This window comes from Ahaetulla prasina, chromosome 10, assembly GCF_028640845.1.
Source record: "Ahaetulla prasina isolate Xishuangbanna chromosome 10, ASM2864084v1, whole genome shotgun sequence".
NCBI classification, from domain to species: domain Eukaryota; kingdom Metazoa; phylum Chordata; class Lepidosauria; order Squamata; family Colubridae; genus Ahaetulla; species Ahaetulla prasina.
Window position 1 is genome coordinate 20,168,770 of NC_080548.1, and position 18,884 is coordinate 20,187,653.

Sequence of the window (18,884 nt, forward strand, 5' to 3'; positions counted from 1 at the left end):
CTCCGGATTCTGGGTCTTTTAAGGGACATGATCCCGTAACTCTGCAACCATCCCCTTTCCCTCTGTGGAAATATGATGTTTTGAAATCGTTTCTCTTTTATTTGATTAGTGAATTAGTGTAGGCTCTGGTTATTTCACTCTAATTGTTTTTAGTAGAAAGTTGTAGATTGCATCTGTTTTAAATATATTCACTGTGTGGTTATTTTATTAGGAATGAAGGCAAATAAATAAGCTTATTTTATTATTTATTAATAGGGTTGTATTGCATTATTGCATTCTTTTGTTGGCTCTTTGTGTGTTCGTATTTGTTCAATAGAGTCCGGGTTTATTTTATTGCATTAATTCGCAATTACTCTTTTCTACCATATGTTGGTAAAGGCATTTATTAAATCCTTACCCTTGTCCTCATTATCCCGCCCTTGCGGACAGGATGTAGACAACTTTTTTGTGTTAAGTTTTGTAAGCTTAACAGAATCTTTCCCAATCTAGTGTCTTTCAGGAATGCTGACCCATAATTCCCATCCAGTCAGTACGGGAAATTTAGTGAATGAGTAATGAGAGCACCGGACCTTTTGTTTAGATTCCAGTGTCCTTCCACATAATCAATTGGATTTAACTGAGCTGACATACATAGGGCTGCATTAGAAACTTAGAAGAAAAAAAAACATTTTCCTCTTCCACTGTGAATCTATGCTACGGATTTATCCTCATTTAAATTATGGCACAGCTATCAGACACTAAATAAAATGAAGAACATATGAAGAACGGTTGCAGGAACTGGGTGTGTCTAGTTTGATGAAAAGAAGGACTAGGGGTAACATTATAGCAGTGTTTCAATATCTCAGAGGCTGCCACAAAGAAGAGGGAGTCAAACTATTCTCCAAAACACCTGAGGGGAGGACAAGAAGCAATGGGTGGAAACTAATTGAGGAGAGAAGAAACCTAGAACTAAGGAGACAATTAGAACAATTACTGTATTTTTCTGAGTATATGACGCACTTCCCTCCCCCAAAAGAGGGTGGAAATGTTGGTGCGTCATACACCAAATACAGCCATTTGTGGCCTCCTGAAGCCCCATCCTGCTCGTCCCATTTTTGTGAAAAATGGGCCCATTTTCGGTTTGGGAGGCCTGCAGAGTACTCCAAGGGGCTGGAGAGGGCAAAAAACATTTTTTTCTTACTTACCTCTTCGAAATCTTGGTGCATCTTATACTCCAGTGAGTCTTATAGTCCAAAAAATATGGTAATCAGTGGAGCAACTTGCCTCCAACACTGGAAGCTTTTAAGAAGATGTTGGATAACCATTTGTCTGGTAAGTGGTGTAGGGCTTCCTGCCTAAGCAGCAGGTTGGACTAGAACAGGGGTCTCCAACCTTGGTCCCTTTAAGACTTGTGGACTTCAATTCCCAGAGTCCCTCAGCCAGCTTTGCTAAGCTGAGTCCCTCAGCTTTGCTGGCTGAGGGACTCTGGGAGTTGAAGTTCACAAGTCTTAAAGGGACCAAGGTTGGAGACCCCTGGACTAGAAGACCTCCAAGGTCCCTTCCAACTCTGTTAGTCTATTTCTATTTCTAAAAACTGGTTTAGGAACAAAACAACTAGCTATCCCTAACAGGGTACAGAGAGATGAATTTCCACATCAGGCTTTTTAAAAAAAAAATTAGTATCTTTCATGAAAATGTAACTGTTTCAAACACTTGCAACATTTATTAATTTTTTTGTTTCTAACTCATCCTGAGGAAAGGAAACATGAGTGGCACCTTGGTACTTGCTTTGAAACTCATCGAATTTGGTACTCAACGCATTCTGATGCAAAAATTTTGTCCCGGTACTCAATGCACAAGCTAGAACTTGTCAGTGGCGGCTGCCTTCTTGTGACTCACTACCTTATTCCTTACGGGAAAAATCTGTTCGATCTTCGTTTTTTAGTATTTATTGTGCCTCATTTTACTCAATTTACATTGAGTAACGAGGTACCACTGTATTCTACAATTCAGGAGATTGTATTTCAGTTGTAACGGATTCCTACATTGAAAGCAACCAGATCGTAATGTAGGTGATTTTCCAATTAGATCCTCAAATCAGGAGTTTCATTCATAAGCACAGCCAAATGCTGTAAGAAATTAGTATTTTTAACACTTATTAGAAAATCCTGAAAAACGGCTAGAATGAAAGGCCTTGCATGATCTATAGCAGTGATGGCTAACCTTTTTGTCGTGTGCCGAAAATGCGCACATGCCGACACCCATAATGCAATGCATGTGCGCCATCCCCATGCGCCCCGCCCCCCTGCACGTGCATGCACGACCCTCCCACGCTCCCCCTGCCACCCCGCACATGCGCGACCTCCCCCCATGCCCTGTTTTGGTTTTAGCAGGCCTCCCTGCAGCCTCCTGGGACCAAAACTGGGCCGCGGGGGGCCCCGCTGCGCTCCCCCGCACATGCGTGTGGATCTCCCGTATGTGTCCCACCCCCAGCACATCCCGAAAATCAGCTGGCCAGCCCGCAGAGGGCTCTGCGTGTCGGCTGTGGCAAGCGTGCCATAGGTTCGCCATCACGGATCTATAGGAAGAACCAGCCTAAGGACAGGCAGAAAAGCAGACCATGCGTATTTTGTGACATATACTATTACCTAAACACATGATAGATAATAGTTTTATCCCAGCTCATCAAAATTTTGGTTGAGGTCATGCATAAAGGTTTATCCTATTAAGAATCTTGCTAATTCCCAAGCTCTTAGAGAGACAGCAGATTATCTCGTGGCTTTTATCCTTTTTTAGAAAGTGTGTCAGGACTCTCCTCTTTCATCTGCCATTCTCAGCTGCTGCCACGTTAACGTTACCAATCATGTATGAATTTTAATGACGCTTCGGAAACGATTACTTTAGTATGTTAATTGTCACTGTCATTCATCTGGAATACATTTTTAAAAAATAGCATTGTTTCAAAGTAATGTGCTAGTTGAAGTCTTCCATGAGAAGAGCCTCACATGGTAGGAATCTAAGCAATACGGAAGCCTGAGAAGAAATTATCAAGTTAGCAGTTTGAAATCTGGATATGAAGAGTGATTGATTTATTTTTATTTTTATTATTTTTATATATACATATACATATACATATATATATACATATATATGTATATATATATATATATATATATATATATATATATATATATATATATATATATATATATATATTTGTTTTCTGAGGTTTTCACGGGTGTTTGTATATAGGTCTTTGGTTGTTGGGTTTTCTCCGTGTAAGATTGGAAGTGTCTTGCTCCCAGATTGCTCCCAGAAGCACGAAGCTGAAGCCTGAAGATGACGAATGAGACTTCAAACGCCGCCAAGACACTTCCAATCTTACACGGAGAAAACCCAACAACCAAAGACATATATATATATATATATATATATATATATATATATATATATATATATATATATATATATATATATATATATATATATATATATATATATATACGAGGCTGGCTCCAGGCAATTACGAGCGCTTCCTTGGTGGAGGGAGTCTTCCCGACCGCCTTGAAAGAGGCGGTGGTGAGACCCCTCCTCAAGAAGCCTTCCCTTCGCTTTGCGGCGAAGGTTGTAGAGAGTATGGTGGCATATCGTTTCCCTTACACCTGGATGAAACTGTCTATCTAGACCCGTTCCAGTCCGGCTTCCGGCCCGGTTACAGCACTGAGACGGCTTTGGTCGCGTTGGTGGATGATCTCTGGAGGGCCAGGGGCCAGGGATAGGGGATGTTCCTCTGCCCTGGTCCTATTAGACCTCTCAGCAGCTTTCGATACCATCGACCATGGTATCCTGCTGCGCCGGTTGGGGGGATTGGGAGTGGGAGGCACCGTTTATCGGTGGTTCTCCTCCTATCTCTCCAATCGGTCGCAGACGGTGTTGACAGGGGGGCAGAGGTCGGCTCCGAGGCGCCTCACTTGTGGGGTGCCGCAGGGGTCGATCCTCTCGCCCCTTTTGTTCAACATCTATATGAAGCCGCTGGGTGAGATCATCAGTGGCTTCGGTGTGAGGTACCAGCTGTACGCTGATGACACCCAGCTGTACTTTTCCACACCGGGCCACCCCAACGAAGCTATCGAACTGTTGTCCCGGTGCCTGGAGGCCGTACGGGTCTGGATGGGGAGAAACAGGCTCAAGCTCAATCCCTCCAAGACAGAGTGGCTGTGGATGCCGGCATCCCGGTACAGTCAGCTGAGTCCTCGGCTGACTGTTGGGGGCGAGTCATTGGCCCCGATGGAAGGGGTGCGCAACTTGGGCGTCCTCCTGGATGAACGGCTGTCTTTTGAAGATCATTTGACGGCCGTCTCCAGGAGAGCTTTTTACCAGGTCCGCCTGGTGCGCCAGTTGCGCCCCTTTCTAGACCGGGATGCCCTATGCACGGTCACTCACGCCCTCGTGACGTCTCGCCTGGATTACTGCAATGCTCTCTACATGGGGCTCCCCTTGAAGGGCATCCGGAGGCTGCAGTTAGTTCAGAATGCGGCTGCGCGGGTTATAGAGGGAGCCCCTCGTGGCTCCCGCATGACACCCATCCTGCGCAGACTGCACTGGCTACCTGTGGCCTTCCGGGTGCGCTTCAAGGTTTTGGTAACCACCTTCAAAGCGCTCCATGGCATAGGGCCGGGTTATCTACGGGACCGCCTACTGCTATCGAATACCTCTCACCGACCCATGCGCTCTCACAGAGAGGGACTCCTCAGGGTGCCGTCAGCTAGGCAGTGTCGTCTGGCGACGCCCAGGGGAAGGGCCTTCTCTGTGGGGGCTCCCACCCTCTGGAACGAACTCCCCCCAGGACTCTGTCAACTTCCGGACCTCCGAACCTTCCGTCGCAAGCTCAAGACACATTTATTCATCTGTGCAGGACTGGCTTAGATTTTAAATTTATAGGGGTTTTAAATTGGTTTTAATATTTATATTTATATTTTTAATAATTTGGCATTAGAATAAGTTTTTTAATGATTATCTTAATTTGTATATAAATGTTTTATGTGCCTGTGAACCGCCCTGAGTCCTTCGGGAGATAGGGCGGTATACAAATATGAATAATTAATAAATAAATAAATAAATAAATATATATATATATTATATATATATATACACACATATCGTTTCGACGAAGTCTCATTCGTCATTTTCAGGCTTCAGCTTCGTGCTTCTGGGAGCAATGTGTGACTGCAGCTGTTTCTTCCTTTTTAACTGCTAGTGGGGGTTTGAACTGATTGGGTGGGAGCTTGGCTGTGCTCTGATTGGATGGGGGTTTTTTTGTACTCTGATTGGATGGGGGTATGTCCTGTTTGGGCGGGGCTTGGTTGTGCTCAGATTAGTCTGAGTTGCAGGGGATTTGAGCTGGTGAGCTGCATTGCTGTTGTTGAGCTGGTGAGCTGCAATGCAGCTCACCAGCTCAAATCCTGCAACTCAGACTAATCTGAGCACAACCAAGCCCCCACCCAAACAGGACACACCCCCAGCCAATCAAAGCACAAAAAAAACCCCAACCAATCAGAGCACAGCCAAGCTCCCACCCAATCAGTTCAAACCCCCACTAGCAGTTAAAAAGGAAGAAACAGCTGCAGTCACACATTGCTCCCAGAAGCACGAAGCTGAAGCCTGAAGATGACGAATGAGACTTCGTCGAAACATCGCCAAGACACTTCCAATTTTACGCAGGAGAAAACCCGAATAAATATATATATATATATAGTTTCTGGTACAAAAAAATACTGAGAAATCTACTACTACTATTCCATAGACATTCTAAAAAAAATTGCACAATTCATTTTCGCAAGAAGACAGCAATGATTTATTATGCATATGCCCTTTATGTATAAGATTAAATTCACAGAGTAAATTTCATCAAGAGAAAATGTATTTCTCAAAACATGGCTACACTTCACAAGTTCTTTTACTCTTTGTCAACTTTTAAAGGGAGTGACTGGTTCCTAGAAGGACAAAAAATGTTAAGAATTGGACATTCAACTCTGATCCAAACTTCATATTCTTAGAGACTGAATCTGTTCAAGATCCTCATTAGCTTAGGAAGGCTTTTTTAAAAAAAAAATATGTTTAATGAGATTGGTTTCAAATGTTCACTTTTAAACAATCTAACCAACATGTTAAAAAAAGGAACTGAAAGTTGTGAAAATCATTATCTTTAAATTAACACCAGCACATAAAATATAAACACAGTCCCACCCTGTCTTCTAAATCCCCATTACTCCCCACAGCCGTCTATATATGAATACAATATAGTGCATTGCTACACAGCATTCCAAGCCCATAGAACAAAGGCAGAGAGCAGCAGCTATTTCCTGCCTACATTATAAATCACCACGACCACCCCTTCTTCCATTTGGCTCAAAAGAAAAGAGCTGGTGGAAACACACTCCCATTTCAATGGCTTTTGACAGATGATTCAGGGAATTATAATTACTGTATCCATATAATTTAGTTTCTGAAGCAATATACAAAAAGCACGTACAAAAAGAAAGGTTTTGCCTGGGTGACCAAATTGCTGTTTTAAATTCAATTTGAAAGATAAATTTTTAAAATCCCCTGGTTATTGGATAAGTAATAAAATTCAGCTGACTTAAAAATATTTACTAGCAGCTGGTTTTTAGTTATGCTTCCCCAGTCCCATTAGATATGGGACTGAACGAGCAGCAAACCATAAACATTCCACCAACATAAAACATTAAGCAATTTTGCCAGTGATGCTTTTAAGAACTTTCATAAACATAACAAATAGGTTAAACAATAGCAGCACATCTGAATAGGAAAGAAAAGGATGAGGGAAAGAAGAAAGAATCAAACACACACACACACACACACACACCAATTTTTATACAAAAAGCAAATTTAACAAACTTAAAACAATTGAATATTCTGATTTGAATTCAAAGGCATTAGGAATCTTGCGCTGCTGTACAAAAGAATTTCAGTTTGGAAATGCAAGAAGCAAGAGAAGGAAACATGATCAATTAGACACACAGAAATTTCATAACATATCACTGCATGCAACTACCAAAAGGCCCGCTTAGCTCATTTGTTCAGTTCTGAAATATTTAACTTTTTACCTGATGTTCAGCATGAATGTTATCCCCAGTAGGCCACCGATGTTTGCTGTTATTATAGCTGCCTCCACCACTTCCGCCTCCCCCAAGCTGCTCACCATGCTGCCTCTGAAAGAAGTAATCCACCATTGCGTCGTCCTGGGAGCGACCTGCAACCCCTATGGATCCAGGAACAGGGCTGGAGTGGGTCCCTGCTGCAAGGGCTTGATTTGCAGCTGGCTGTGTCTGAGCCTGGGACCCTGTTCCAGATGTCAAAACAACAGGCATGTTGGGATTAGCTGTATCTTGACTGTGCTGTTTCAGGTGGGGGCTGAAAGAGTCCTGCCAGAGCACTGCTTTTCTCTTCAAAACACATGCAACGCTCATTCCACCAGTACCTAAGGGAAGACAAGTTCAAAACACTAATTAAATTGAGTCTCCCATTTCCAAAACTCACCCGCTAAATACAGAATGGCCATATCAAGGAATCCTAAAATAAAGTCCCACCCGTTATCATTATACTAGCTCAGCAATCCCCAAACTTTCGGGCACCAGGGACCGGTTCCGTGGAGAGAGATTTTTCCACAGACCAGAGGCAGGGGTGGTATTCACTTACCTTCGCTACTGGTTGACAAATGTGAGCGCGGGCGCGCTCAATTCACTCGCATGCGCCACCTCTGCGCATGCGCAGGGCCTTTCCGTGTATGCGCAGAGTGTCAAAAATGTGGATAAGTGGGTAGCAATTATGTCCGGGCAGGTGGGTGGAGCCACCCACAGCCACCATTACCGGTTCGCTCAAACTGGGTAGAACCGGCTGAATATCACCACTGACTGGAAGGGACGTGGTTTTGTGTGCTACCTGCATCCTATAGGTGGGGTTCACTTGTTTGTGTGGCCCGGTTTCTGGCATGCCACGGCCTGGTGCCAATCCATGGACTAGGGGTTGGGGACCCCTGCACTAGCTTACTTTTTCACAAGGCATTCTTAGCAAACATTACTGGATGAATGCATGTCTCGCCTAAATTCCTGGATGAAAAATAATTTTGGGTGCTTACACATGCACACATTTATCTGAAACAAAATCAAGCTGACATCAGGCTCACACACCTTTCTACACCATGATGCAACTTTGGCCATACAAATAAATTGGAATTTTAAAAAACTCAGAACACACCTGGTTTCTTTTTACATGCGAATCAGACACTGTGATATAAAATGCATTCACCTGACTACTAAAACAACCCAGGGTTTGTAGCTGGCTTCTAAGAAGCAGAATTTTTAAACTACGTATAGAAAATAATGTAGCACCACATTAAAAAATAATTTTATGTAATTAAAAACAGGCATAAGTTAAGGTGTTCCATGATATTCCTCCTCCTGTTGTCCATGAGATAAAGAAGTGATTATGCAAATCAAAAACTTGCTCCAATTTGCATATGCACCATTCACACTGGTGTGGCAAAGAAGTGTGTATTTTCAAGACTAAGTCACGCCTGGACTTTCACGAGCAAACTGAGCAAATAAAGGAACACAATTATTAACTACATTTGAGGTTATTCACATTTCAATGTGATTTAAATAAGGTGTTAATATATTTATAGTCCTGTAATGAATTTCTCCCTTTTGTTACATTAGAAATTGCCGGATTTATTTATTTTTTTTAAAAAAGGGAGGGGCGTGTTCTCCATCAGAGGAAAAACTATTTGAAAAGGTGCAGGGGGGGAAAAGTGAACTGATTCCCAGAAATTAGCACTCAACACAGCTGAAATTTAAAAGGAATTCTTAGTTCCCCTACATTTGGAAGTGCCATGGATAATGTATTCCCCTTACACACCCCTCACTACTACAGTGTGGTATCAGCAACTGTTTTTCATTTTAAGTAAGATACAATTCCCAGTTTAGTTGGAATTAAAGAAAAATGTGATCGTGGCTCATTTTCACTAACCAAGAATTAAAAGTGTAATTTAAGGAAGAAAATACGGTTTCTTTAAAACTGGGAGTAAATCTTCCCCTTTGGATGCAAAAAGAATAATAGAGCACATTCTAAGGATTCAAACACGTGTGAGGATAAAGAGACCAATGACACAATATTCACAAGCAAAAATGGTAAAGGTGTATGTATGAAACGGTCATTACTCCCGTTTCCATACACTAATACTTTTCACACATCTGTCACCTCAAAGAGGGGGAAAAAAGAGACAATTCAATATGGCAGCTTAATCAATCTATATTTGGATACCGACATTACAAAGCTTCCAGTTTCGCTATTTATATAAATATAGTAACAACGGTTTATTAACGAAGTATGGTCAAATGAAAGTATTTATGTAAATGAAATTATTTCAATCTGCATTCATTAAGCATAACTGATTTGTTTTTATTTTTTTGTTATTTGGAGCTATAGCTCCAAAACCAAACAATGGATTTTTCAAGTATGAAAACATTCTCCAGTTTACAATTTTGAGTTGCTGCTTATCCTACAGTCATGGCAAAGAAGCTGCATTATAATTGACTTTTTTTTTTAATTAACAGATAAATGAAATACATATGTTGGCTTTCTACCCTTCAGACTAGCTTAAGCAGGAAAAATGTGTTTCAATGTAACAAAACAATGAAAAAAAAAAAAAGTAACAAAGCCACAAGGCAGATACCGCAATCTCTAAATTTAGACACCCACTGAAATCAGAACTACTGTACTCTAATCAGTTTTTTGAAGCATGGCCAGCCAAATTGTCCTTGGGAAGGAAATTAAGTACTTCTACTACAGGCCTACAACTGAAGTACTGAAGAATGGGGGCGAGGGAGTTTCTTAAGCCAAGGGGGGAAATCTGGAAAGCATACTGAGAAATTCCATTTCTTAAAATTATTTGGTAAATGAATAACAGTAAATAAATCATGCAACCAGCATGTATGCTATTACTCAAACAAGAGCTGCACTTAATTTGTTCAGGTGAATTGTTCCTCTGAAACATAGTTGAACTTCAGGATATTCCACTGAGCTAAGGTATGCACTATTACAACATGCAAAGTTTTGTGGCCCAGGAGCCTGAGCATTTTCCAGAAGATGGCTCTGTGCTTGGTCTGACAAGCCACAGTGCAGCTGCGATCAACAGACCTCTCGTGATTTCAGTAAAATCTGGGGAAGCATCTTCACACCCCATAAGATGCCACAATTCTTGCTGCTGTATAGGGATATCACAACGGAATGGCGTACCTTTCTGGTTTTCTAAAAAGGGCATGTCAATGAAATGCACTCTGAGAAACCCAGGGAGATTTAGGCAATCAATAGTGACCACATGAAGACATTCAGAATCCATGGCAGGTTATCTTACATGCCAGTTCCTACCGAACAATAGTCTGAGAGAACCACTCTGTTGAGTTTCCTAAATCCATCAAGTTGCATGAAATGGTCTTTTGGGCTGATTCATCAGAATTATTCTTTTCTTATATAATAGAGGAAATCCTACAATTGCATGTATCACTAGCAGGATTATCAAAAATCGTCATCCCTCGCCAAGAACCGATTGGCTCATTCCACATGCCATTACTGAAGCAGAAACAAAAAGTAAAGGAAGTGATTGCATAGAATTTCTACAGCTTCCAGGAGGGATTTGATCCTTAGTTTGTTTCCATCAGATATCCTCAGAGACTTAACAGGGTCTAGAGCACCTTTGGCTAAAAAGGGAAAAAAGAACTAGCGTGAAAGGAAAACTGTCAGTGGGTTATTGTTTTTTTGCAAGCCTAAGTTGGGGTATAAGCTGTTATGCATCAGTTGTTTCTCTGCTGTATTTAGTGATAACAAGCTATTTGTTATTTGTCTTAATCTTTGTTATAAATTTAAATGCTGTGAATGGCTTTGTCAACCTTTTAGATCAAAAGTGAGATACAAAACATAAATGGTTTGAGTGCTGTACATGGGCCTGGGAAGCTTATCTTGCAATTCTGTTTAAAAAATAATTTAAGAGGTTTTGAGATAATTAAAAAAAATTAAGTCAATATATTTTGCACTGCACTGCATTCCGAGATTTTTTTGTGTTGCATTAATGCTCCTTGTCAATCCACCTGTCTCAAGATATAAAGGCAAATCCACATGACAAAAGGCTATCTTACTACAAGAATAGTAGCAGCAACAATGAGCATTCGAAGGTCAATTGGTGAAAAACAACATTATCAATTCTTTCAGTGCATATACTGAAAATGTTAAGGGTAAAAGTGTTGTTTTTCTATATTCAAAATTAAAAGAAAAGCCTAAGGCATTATAACAATTCTTAACTACTGAAATAAAACACTTTCATCATCCAGGCCCAAGTCAATAAATAGCGCTTGAGGAAAAAAATAATACTGGTGAGTATGTTTCTGTACACCTTCCTCTGTAAGTCCCATTACTTGTATGGATGTTTGCACAGTATCCGTTCTATTCATGAACATGGAAAAGAAAGTGTCCCATCAATGTCACTGCTGCGTTGTTGCTTGCAAAATTGTTAAGAAAACTAACTGTATTGGGTCTTCCGGAGAACTCAAGAATACGATGCAATGGTTACAATGTTAGAAACATCCAAGCTTAGATAAGCTCAGAAACTCAGAAGATCTAGGGTGAGACATTTGCCCTTAGTCAACACCTACCTGTCACACAGGACCACAGCTAAGATGACAACAAAAGACTTTGCAGGCTGCAAGAGCTATATGGAAAAAGAGTAGGCTAAACTATGATGAAGGAGTTAGTCACTTTCTTAGCAAGCATCAGTACTACCAACAGTCATTCAGCAATAGATTTTATCTGCCATCCGCAAGGCATCCCAAAATGAGTAAGGCTGACAAGTTTTGAAGGGCAAATGGGGAACAGCATCATAGGAAAATTAAGTGTAAAATGTTTGGATCACCACATGGAAACAGGTGACACTGAGCCTGATCATTCAGGCAATTGAGAAGTGAACCCCCCAACACATCTGGGGGGGGTTGCTCATTTAGCCCATGTCTTTACCCCCTCTTGTTTACAAGAAGACATTACAATACACCTTGTATTTACATTGTATTACAGAATTATCCAGATGATTAATGGAATTAAATCTCCTGGAAAATTCTAGAACCTACGTAGGTAAGATTCACCTGTCATGGTGTATATTTGACTAGAATGTCAAGGATGCTGTTGCCTAGAAATCAGAGGAATTGTTTAAACTCTACCGTTCAACAAAAATGCAAAACTTTCCTCAAACAGGCATTCTAAAACTGACAGATTACAATTCCCATCTAACCTAAATTAGCCTGAACTGAAGACAGAAAGCCCATCGAGGGCTTATCAACTATCCCTTATCAAAAGTCCATTGCCATTAGGAGAAAACAGCACACTAAACTTCTACTATCTTCATTTTTCATGCAACAAAAATATTTACGTTAAAGTCTTGGTGTACAATTTGAAACACATTGTTTTAAGAATATTACAGCTCACTATGTTCAGGTCTCATGATCACCACTGCCTTTTTAATTTCCCTACTTTGAGCCCCTAAATTGTTTTTGGTTTTGATTTCCGGTGAGATTTATTTCTAGTTACCATAGAGTTTGTTAATGTACTCTTCAATAAAAAGTTATGCCTGCTACAAATTACCCAGTGTTAAGCTGGAACAGAAATTAAAACATGATCACAAAAACCGATGGTGTATTAATATTTTGCTGAACAAACCAATTCTGTCTGGATTCACACACGCCAAATCTAAATAAATCAGCTGAGCACAATGTGAAGCTACACATAGTGCACAAACACACAAATGTATGTGCACTCATCTGTGTGTGAATATATACGAACAATTTGAAATAAACTCAAAAATTAGCTTGGTAAAGAAGAAAACAACTGCCTAAATAGTACATTTAAATGTAAAACTATACTTTGAAAGTCCCATGCAAGAAAATATTTTTTAAATACCTCTAGTCTAAATACCTGTAATTTAAACTTATCTTATTAAGCCATCAAAACTCTTCTCTTTAGTGCAAAACCTGAAATCAGCTGTTTCCCCTCAAACTGCTTTCAAATTATACAACCTAAAAACACTGGATGAGAATCTAAAATAGTGGACTGATATAGGACATAATTCCCCACACACAAACATGAGGAGTAAGCACGGCTGACTGCAGTGGCAATCATGATCAGTAAACATTTACAGAATCAGGCTACACTGTTAAATTGTTGCTGAAATGCAATCTAAACAAGTAAAAACTTACAAACCACACAAGTGTGTCCTGTTCAAACAAACATTTGATAAGTACAACAGGGCTGACTCCTGGATATATACGGACTGCACCGTAAAATACTGCTATGCCTTTTCCGTAGGACAAATTCACACTATAACAATAGGCCACCCGGTTCTCTCTTCCATAACTGCTTTGTTTCCAAACTGCTTGGCCAAAACTAACTTGAAGCTGGAACAGCCGAAGGCCTAGGAAGAGAAGAAAACAGCCTCCTGTTGCTGGCTTCCTTACGGACCAAAACATAATTTTTTTAAAAAAAAGTTATATAAGCGAAGCCAAGAAAGAAAAACCTTTATTCTTTTTCCCCCCCCAGTCCCCTTCATTTAGGGGGAGAAAAAAATAAACAAACTCAAGAGCACCTCTTTTTTTTTTTTTCCTTTGCCTTGTTAATCCTAAACATTACTTAAGTCAAAAAGCAAATCCCAATTATACCTCCCTACCAAGCGGCACAGCTCTTTGAATGAAGGGCAACCAAAATGTTTGAATTGTTAAGAGAGACCACCCCATCCAGCCCAAAGCTTCATTGATGACACCCATACACACACACACCCAAAAAAAACCCAGATAAAACTTTACCCTAAGAGCTTGGGCAGAAGAAGTCACGTACTCCATTTCCTGCATATACACGACTCCTGTACATGTTAATTAGGCATCATCACCTACCCGCCTTCCCCATCCTAGTTATTTTCCCTTGTCTTACTTTCCTCTCTCTCTCTCTCTCCCCCCCCCGCCCCACGCCCCACAACCCCACTTTGCTTTCAAAACCACAATGGAGTTGGATGAAGCCAGGGAAAGCCCCCACCCCACCCCCGCCTCCCACTCGAGAAATCACCAAGCTGCCTTTCTGGCTGTTTGGAAAGAAGTATCTAAAAGGCCAACCAAGCGTTCCTCCTCCCTTCCTCCCCTCCCAAAGAAAAGCGCCGGGGGAGAAAGGTGGGGGGGGGGGGAAGGTTTAAGGAAAAATAAAATAAAGCCAAGCCGCAGTTGGGGAAATCCTAGGGAAACTCCCCCCCTCCCCTTTTTGTTTTTCTTCTTAGGGTCGTTTGAAAGGCCTCCCCCTTGTTGTCCCCAAAAGAAGCGGCTCGCCTTTTCTCTTCCCCTTTCCTGGAACAACAATAGAGGCCTTGCTCGGACTCGAAAACATGTACCAGGAACAAGCGCGAGGAAGAGCCTCGGCAAGAATTGCCCGCCCAGGGCCGCCTTTCGGTGGGGCCTCGCCGCCTCGGCCGAAGCCCCTAGGCCCAATACGGCTTCACCATCGGGCCTCCTGGGCTCCGGAGTCCCGTTCTAACCCACTTCGGTCCGGATACTCACGGGCGGAACGGTAGGATGAAGACGGATCTCAACGGCCCCCCCCTCCCCCCGGCCTTCTAGCTCTGGCTGCCGCTCCCCCTGCCTTTCACTTCAACAACATGGCGGCGCACTGGGGACTCGGGGAGGCGCGCTGCATTCTGGGAAGTTGAGGCTGGAGCGCGAGAGAAGCTCGGGCGCCGCGGAGTTTCACCCACGGCGTGGCGGCGGGATCCGGGAAAGCCAAGAAAGAAAGAAAGGGAAGGGGCAGGGGAAGGGGAGGGGAGGGCCTTTCGGGCAGGGTTTGTTGTTCCCACCCAAGAGAGAAGTTGCATTGGATCTTCGTGCATCCTTCGCACGGGCAATAAAATGCCCATTGGGCGTTTGCCAAGAGGGTTGGTTTTTTGGGGGATGAATGACCGATTGGAGTTAACAGACGCGGGTTAACCAGGAGCGCTGCATTCATAAATGCAGTGATCCCGCGCAGGAAGATGGGGGGGTAAAAGCTGATCCCCTAATTGCAGACAATACGTTGCAACCACCGGTGCCTGCGCTGAGCTCCCGCAAAGCGCTGCAAGCTAAACCCGCCCGCCGTCGGTGGTCCGAGCGAGTTGCGGGAGACAGAGTCCCCAGGGGCCAAACGAAAAGGAAAGGAGACGGAGTGGGGGCAGCTTGGCTCGACAAGTCGAAACCCGAGAGGGTAAACGTCTCTCTCTCTCTCTCTCTGCCCGCAAGATACGGGCAAGGCTTGGAAGCTTTGATGACCATAATTGCGCTTGGGGAAAAGAAAAAGAAATAAAAAAAGTTTCACTCGGTGTTTTTCAAACTTGGCAACTTTTAAGTTGGACGCACTTCCAACTCACGGAATTCCCCAGTTAGCATCATGCTGGTTTAAAGTCCAAATAGTATGGATCAAGCAGGGTGGGTGCATTCAGGTCCCCCCCCCTCCCCTAGCAAGATTGTCGAGTGACTTACGAGTGGGGTCCTGTATTCTTCCAGTCAGTTGTGAGCTTTGTATACATAATCCTGTTTCCCCGAAAATAAGGCATCCTCTGATAGTAAGTCCAATCGGGCTTTTGAACACGTGGTAAAATAAGCCCCCCCACCCTGAAAATAAGCCCTCCCCTAAAATATTTAAATGCATACGCAGCTAGTCCCCATTTCCTCTGGTTAGGGTTAGGGAGACAGAGATGGGAATCAGGTTAGACGTCAAGAGGAGCCCCGTCTTGTTCCACGTGCCCCAAAATAATAAGACCTCCCTGAAAATAAGGTAAAGCACTTATTTCAGGGTTCAAAAAAAAAAAATAAGACAGGGTCTTATTTTTGGGAAAACAGCGTATATAGTTTTGTGTTTGGAACCTGCGCAGCATCGTGAAAGAATTAGGCAGCATTGACATTCGATGACATAAATACAGCAACAGGAAGTTGGCTACCACCACATGATACATCTAAAAATTAAACCAAGGTTAGTATTTTTGTCCAAACACAGCTGCTTGGCTTATAGCAGGGGTCCCCAAACTTGGCAACTTTAAGCCTGGAGGACTAACTCCCAGAATTCTGGGAGTTGAAGTCCTCTGGCTTAAAGTTGCCAAGATTGGAGATCCTGGTTTATAGAAGAGGCTATAATAAACCTAGTTAGAGGCTCCATGTGACTGGAGCCATACACAATGGAAAAACACTGTAGCTGATTTCTTGGACCAAAAACTGCTCCAACTTCTCTCCTTGCCTATAAACACCCCACCAACACAACTGTTCCTTCACCGACAGAAGTCCATTCCATATTCTTGGGAGCAGAGGAAATCCGCTCAAACCAATTTCTCTCCCTCACCAGTTGAGAGGCTGTGTCAGAATAGCAAGCACAAGATGGCACCATTCACACAAGATGGAGTTGAACGTGGTGGGGCAATGCCTAGTTTCTCCTGAGGCCTCAGGTGTGCAGAGTTGCTACTCTTACTCAGTAAACCAGTGTGATCTTATTCAATTTTCTCCAACTTCATGCCAGTTTCTTGCTTTGTAAATATGGACTTGACATCCATATGCACCGGTAGCAGAAATTTTGAGCAGTTCGGAGAACCAGCAAATACCATCTCTGGCTGGTCCCAGAGTGGGGAGGGAATGGGGATTTTGCAGTATCCTTCCCCTGGAGTGGGGTAGGAATGGAGATTTTGCACTATCCTTCCCCTGCCACGCCCACCAAGCCACGCCCATAGAACCGATAGTTTAAAAAAATTGGATTTCACCACTGCTTTCCTATGAAAATGGAACACAGTAGCACTTTCCAATTAATATTAGACGATATTAGAATATTAGCAAGGGAGAATTGTGGCTAGGTCTTTTCAAAGCAAAGCTCAAACTCCCCAGATATATAACAGTATTTCCCAAAAACTATGCTTTTAAAAGAACTGCAGACCCAATATATCTACATAATCCAGATTGCAGTAAACTTATTACAGAGAAGGCTGCGACTTAACCAGCTTTGTTGAGTGAACTTACATTGTGGTTTGTCAACCGTGTTGTTTAGTGTATTCCGTGGACGGATCTTATTGTGCTTTATTCCATGCATTATTAGGACAATTATTAGCACATGTGTGAACAGGCGTCTCTATCCAGTATACAAGGTTCGGCTTCCAGTACACAGTACGCATCTGTAACTTTAAAAGAAAGAAAGAAAGGGGGTGGTGCGGAGTTACACAAAGAAAAGTCCCTCTGGCAACCGCTTCGTTATAAATACACACGATCGACTTTGTGGACTCTATGTCCCGCCTTGCATTGCTTTTCCAGGATATGAAAGGTGCACTCATTCCATTGCCCCTGTGCATTCTGGGACTCGTAGTTCCTGCAAGGATACGTCGAAGTTAAAGGAACCGTTCGTTTGAAATCCGGAGACGAGGAACAATGCAGGAAGAGGAAATCACCAGGTTGAAAGAAAAAAAGGAAGGAATTAAAAAAAAAAACACCATTCTTAATAAGGTTCTCTGGATTCTTCACCACTCTGGCAATTTTATTATTAGCCCTTGATATTTAGAGTATCAGCAACAGAAATGTACCTATTATATAAACGTTGCAGAATTTTGGAACATCGTAATTCTATGGTTTGACAGCAAATCGAAGTTACGAAGTTTGTTTAAATGAATGCATGGAATAAATTATATTTTATTTGAAATAAAGAGCAGAGAGATGAAATTCTGGATCTTAGGATCCAGAAAACACTGACAAAATATGTATGATTTAATTTTTTAAGTAGCGTGTTTGGACATGGAAAACGACGTACATACCACAGCCCACTGGCTACATCTGTGGCTCTAATTCTCTTTTTAGTGTCCAGAGTGTTGAGTATAAAATATTATCTTTTGATTTCAAACTTTGGCCGTATTCTCATGATGTACAAAGCCACAAACACCTTGTGTATTGTTATGTGGCCAGAGAACTGGATTAATGGTAAGAATAGTGTGTAGACACTGCTGCTTTAATTTTACATAGGTTTACAAACCTAAGCCACTTCAGGCTTTATAGAGAAAGGTTCCTCAAATTTATTTTATTTATTGATTTATTCAGATTATATAGCCACCCATTTCATTTCTGTGACCCTGGGCGGCTTATGGTGAAAACATAAATGGTATCCGAGGTCCCAAAATATAAAGCAATTGTACAAACAATGTATTGGGACGCGGTGTCTCAGGGGCTAGGACGTTGAGCTTGTCGATCGAAAGGTCAGCAGCTCAGCGGTTCGAATCCCTAGTGCTGCCGTGTAACGGGATGAGCTCCTGTGACTTGTCCCAGCTTCTGCCAACCTAGCAGTTTCGAAAGCATGTAAAAATGCAAGTAGAAAAAATAGGGACCACCTTTGGTGGGAAGGTAACAGTGTTCCGTGCGCCTTTGGTGTTGAGTCATGCCGGCCACATGACCACGGAGATGTCTTCGGACAGCGCTGGCTCTTTGGCTTTGAAACGGAGATGAGCACTGCCCCCTAGAGTCGGCAACGACTAGCACGTATGTGCAAGGGGAACCTTTACCTTTACCTTACAAACAATGTAAAATGTTAAAAACCATTTAAAGCCATATAATATAGTCACCAGGTAAGCACAGTCATTCAAGAACTTCTGTCATTTCAGGGGCTCACACTGCCCCAGGTGAGATGGCAAAGCCAGATTTTCACGCCCTTCTGGAAAGCCATCTAGGTTGGGGACAGCCTGATCTCATGGTCAGCAGCTGCCATGTAAATCCCATCAAGCCAGTCTAGCTCAATGTTTCAGACTCTGCCCTTCGCAAGTC

The 18,884-nt window shown here is 42.3% G+C and overlaps 1 protein-coding gene across 13 annotated transcripts in view; it reads right to left on the bottom strand.

Moving 5' to 3' along the window:
• The window catches only part of PUM1 (pumilio RNA binding family member 1), a 64,332-nt gene extending 49,541 nt beyond the window's left edge, over positions 1-14,791 (bottom strand). For 7 of the 13 annotated variants that reach the window (XM_058195242.1, XM_058195229.1, XM_058195230.1 and 4 more), the window contains exon 1: positions 7,107-7,480. In XM_058195242.1, coding sequence (XP_058051225.1) covers positions 7,107-7,469 — 363 coding nt within the window. In that variant the 5' untranslated portion in view covers positions 7,470-7,480. Of the gene's footprint in view, positions 1-7,106; positions 7,481-13,295; positions 13,481-14,470; positions 14,586-14,636 lie in introns of those variants that run through there. The other 6 variants (XM_058195236.1, XM_058195241.1, XM_058195238.1 and 3 more) reach the window with 6 other exon arrangements.
• Between the last annotated feature and the right edge of the window lie 4,093 nt (positions 14,792-18,884).